At 35.5% G+C, this 4076-nt stretch overlaps 1 protein-coding gene across 1 annotated transcript in view; it reads right to left on the bottom strand.

The window, feature by feature from the left end:
• Positions 1–3435, bottom strand: part of LOC109830347 (peroxidase 12-like) — a 4124-nt gene extending 689 nt beyond the window's left edge. The window contains 3 exon segments of the mRNA XM_020397593.1: positions 2–43; positions 2319–2516; positions 3150–3435. Coding sequence (XP_020253182.1) covers positions 2–43; positions 2319–2516; positions 3150–3383 — 474 coding nt within the window. The 5' untranslated portion in view covers positions 3384–3435.

Here is a 4076-nt window from a genome sequence, read left to right as displayed (position 1 = left end):
TGTCGCGGCGGCCCAGGGGGACTCTGTAGTTGGGGCCGCCAGACTGCAAAATACAGAGATCTGTTAGATTATAAAACTATAACTCTCAATTTTTCATCTTAGTTTGTTAGATTAACAAGAAATATCTTTTTATTGATATATAATTCCTTGATTCACATCACACTAGATTGTCACATATCTTAATTATCCGGACTATATAACGCACAACTTCCATCAGAACTATAGAGTTTGTTAATTTTATGCGCGCAGGTTGAACAAATTTAAATAGATATGAGAACATCCAGATTCAAATTTCATTTGCGTAAAGGCTTGAAGTAGATTTAGAGAGAAAAAAAATACCACCGCCTAAAATAGCAAGTATTTGGAGCCATTGGAAGGAATTTGGATCCTTTACACTAAAAAAACATTAGGGAGACCACTAATTTTAATTATAGGTGTTGATTATCTAATATGTGATAGTGATACATTTTAAATCTAATACTCATCATACCCCCTTAAATTGCATTCATTCATAATTCACACTGAAAGAAAAAAAAAATCATAACTATGCACTAGCTAATCAATGGCTGTGATTGAATAGTGGTCCTTCCGCTATTTTTTTTGCTAGCGGAGAGGATCCAAATCCAGCTGGAAGGACTATGGAGCTCAAAAACATGTTAGATTATGAAAAATCCAGCTGGAAGGACTATGGAGCTCAAAAACATGTTAGATTATGAAAATGTAACCCTCAACGAACATAATAAATTGAGAGTTTTTTGGCAACTTTAAGAGTTATAATTTTCATTGGCATAAATAATAATAATAGTAATTATTATTATTATTATTATTATTATTTAGCATTGGCTTCTCATATTTTAGATGTAACGTGTTTATTAACTTTTAAGTATGCGGCACAGAGAGGATCTGTATCCTATTCAATATTGCGGTGTCATTAAAGCTCTAAAATATCCAACGTCCTCTGCTATGCGTTTATAGTACTGAGAGATATTTTTAATTTAATGCCTTTATACGTAAGATCTATTTCTCATGGATAAATTAACACGTTGCTAGCTTTAGAATTGATTTTATATCTAAAAAGTTCTGGTTTATTAATCATTGTTTTTTTATAAGTAGTCCTTTTCTGTGAGATTGCAAGCCCTCATGAGTAGCATGAATGAAGAATCTAATCGACAATCTACAAGCACTATATTCCAAACATGCGCAGAAAATCTTTACCACTAATAAGATCCTCTCTGCACATGAATTCAAACTACGCGCACTTTGGTAAGTAATATTTTTGGAATAAAGGTGGTCCCAGTAAAAAACTTTCCTATTGAAAATCAGACCTTGGGAAATAAAGACTGGATTCTCTGTATTTTCAAATCAAAAGCTTTCCCTTTTTCTCTTTTCCTTTATTTTTTCACTTTCACGATTCATTTTTTTTTTAAAAAAGTGCGACACTGTTCTTTGACTAATATGTTTATTTATTGACCTGATTTTCGTGTTACATCGAAATAGACTTGACCCATTTGTCCCTGTTTTTACTTTATTTTATTTATTATTGGTTATAGCTAATGGATTTCCTTAATGATGATTATCTATTTACTAATATTTAAAAAAATACATTTCTTTAATGATGATTATCTATTTACTAATATTTAGATTATTGTTAATATTTCGAATCTAGCCATCGTATTATTAGTGAAATACCTATTATTATGATCATAATCTTATATTGTAGCTCATTATAATTAGTTCCGAGTTAAAAATGGGGGGAAAATGTGCGCAAAATAGGGGAAATAGCGCAAGTACTAATAGACGGTTGCGATCAAAGGTAGTGACCTCTGTATTATAACTTCGCGAAAAGGGATAATTTGCGATCGTTTTCTACTATAAAGATTATCCGAATCCTAATGCAACGAATTAATCAGACATTCAGATCCTCTCCACTATCTAAAAAGTAGTGGATATACCACTACATAATCACAACCATTTATTATCTAGTTGGTGGTTGTGATTTTTTCTTTTAGTGCAAATTAAGAATGAGTACAACACATTGGGGTACGACGAGTGTTAGATTTACATTGTATCATAACCGCATACTAAGTAATCAACGATCGAGATTAAAAATAATGGTATCTCCGCTGTTTTTTTGTAGTGGAGAGGATCCAAATTCATTAATCAGACCGCTGGATGATTTATGTCAAGTTACATCGCTCGCCCCACCTTGCCCCTGCGTCCATTAATGAAACCCTACGCCAATTAATGGAGCAGGCGCAAACGGATGAGACCTTGTACTATGACACGGATAGAGAAAGAATGAGAGTAGGTTTAATTACCAGTATGACGGAGTCACGAGCAGCCAAGGCGACGACATCAGCGCAAGAGACGACTTGTCCGCAGGCTTGGTCAATGAGGGCTCTGATGTCGTTGATGGCCTTAAACGCCGACGGCCTCAGCGTCAGGTTCGGCGGTGCCGACTGCTCAGATCGAGGCCCGCTCGCCGACCCATCCAGCAACACTGACGCGTCGCATCCCTGCGTAAAAGCACAGCCCGCGAAAAAAACAATCAAACCATGTTTTGTATAGCTTTGTAATTAAGGCCTCGTATTAGTTACGAACTCTGAAGTTACGGTGAGGACAATAATTCTATATTCTAAATATGTTCCCGTTTGACTAGAACAAATTTAAATTCCGGTCAAATTTTGGTTTATTTGTCAAACTTATAATTAGCTAGGTTCGGCCTAAACCAATTTAGTTTTGGTGGAGGATGGACTAAAACAAACCAATTAAAGGCCAAAACTTGGCCAAAACAAAACCAATTTAAATCTCGGCACTCAACTTTATTCGTCAAACTACTACTAAGACTTGCACTGATTTTATCTCACTAAATCATTTTTCAATGAAGTTGTCAAATATTGCCCTTACGGTTTAAATACCCCAGTTTGACTGTTCGTAGTATTGTCAAGTGTTGCATATAAATCATCGAATTTTTTTTTCCACACTCAAAATAGATCAACTGACCTAAACTTCTTTTTTTAATTAGATCTACTCTGTTCTGTGCAGTTGAAAAGACTGCTTGTTAAAAGTAGCTTTAAAACGATATCAGAGCAATCCAAATTCAAATATAAGCCGCAGAGTACGGTAGAAGAAACTTTTAAGGAAGAGACCTGCACGAAGCAATCGTGGAAATGGATGCGAAGGAGTCCGGCGGCGAGGCCGGTATCCTTCTTGAACTCCCTCCGCAAGTAGTTCCTCACTACTGACTCTAATTTGGGGCATTTGGATCTATAGAACGAATAAGAGAGTCCCTTCACAACAGGAGGAGAGGTCTTAGCCTCTGAGAAAGAGAAGCACAGTAGGAGGGAGAGAACCAAGAAGAGAAGGGAAGGAGATGAAGCCATTAGTAAATTTAGCTCTGAATTAAGCGTGGTCGGCACAAGACTGAGACAGTGGTAGTCGCTATTTATTGGCACTCGGTTAGCTACAGGTTAAATTAATTAAAGAGAGGGTTAGGTGACATTAATCTCTTTTTCTAGTTTTGCTTTGGAGTTTGGATGGTGACGTTGTGGACCGCTTGTGGTTAGCGGTGGTCTTCAGCGTGTCTCCACTTGATGAAATTGTGGGATTTTTTTTTTCTTTTTTCCCCCCTATGGTTTTTGGATTAAAATCTACACGGATGTCTAACTAACGGAGCCAGAAATTTTACCTCTGAGGGTGAAGAGTCCAACATATATAAGTTGTTTCTTATTTGTTTCATAAAAAAAAGTTTTTTTAAAAAAAAAATCCATTACATTTTCAGCACTTTAAAATTGGTCCGTCAAATAATTGAAATTAGCATTGGTTCCTTCAATTCTCATGATTAATTTAAAACAATTCATGAGAATCGGAAACTTTATAGCACATTCAATAAATATTAGAGGGACTAATTTCGAAAGAGTTTAAGAATTTGGAGGCACCTAGTAGCAATTTCAATAATTTGAGAGACTAATTTTGTTAAAACAATTGAGAACTAGGAGGCATCTATATAGCAATTTCAATGATTGAGGAACGAATTTCAAAATATTAAGGATGTGAAGCTTAAGGCACTAAATTGC

The sequence above is a fragment of the Asparagus officinalis genome, chromosome 2, assembly GCF_001876935.1.
Source record: "Asparagus officinalis chromosome 2, Aspof.V1, whole genome shotgun sequence".
In the NCBI taxonomy this organism is placed as follows: Eukaryota; Viridiplantae; Streptophyta; class Magnoliopsida; order Asparagales; family Asparagaceae; genus Asparagus; species Asparagus officinalis.
Note: the sequence above shows the minus strand (reverse complement) of the source record. Positions and strands in the feature narration are given on the sequence as shown.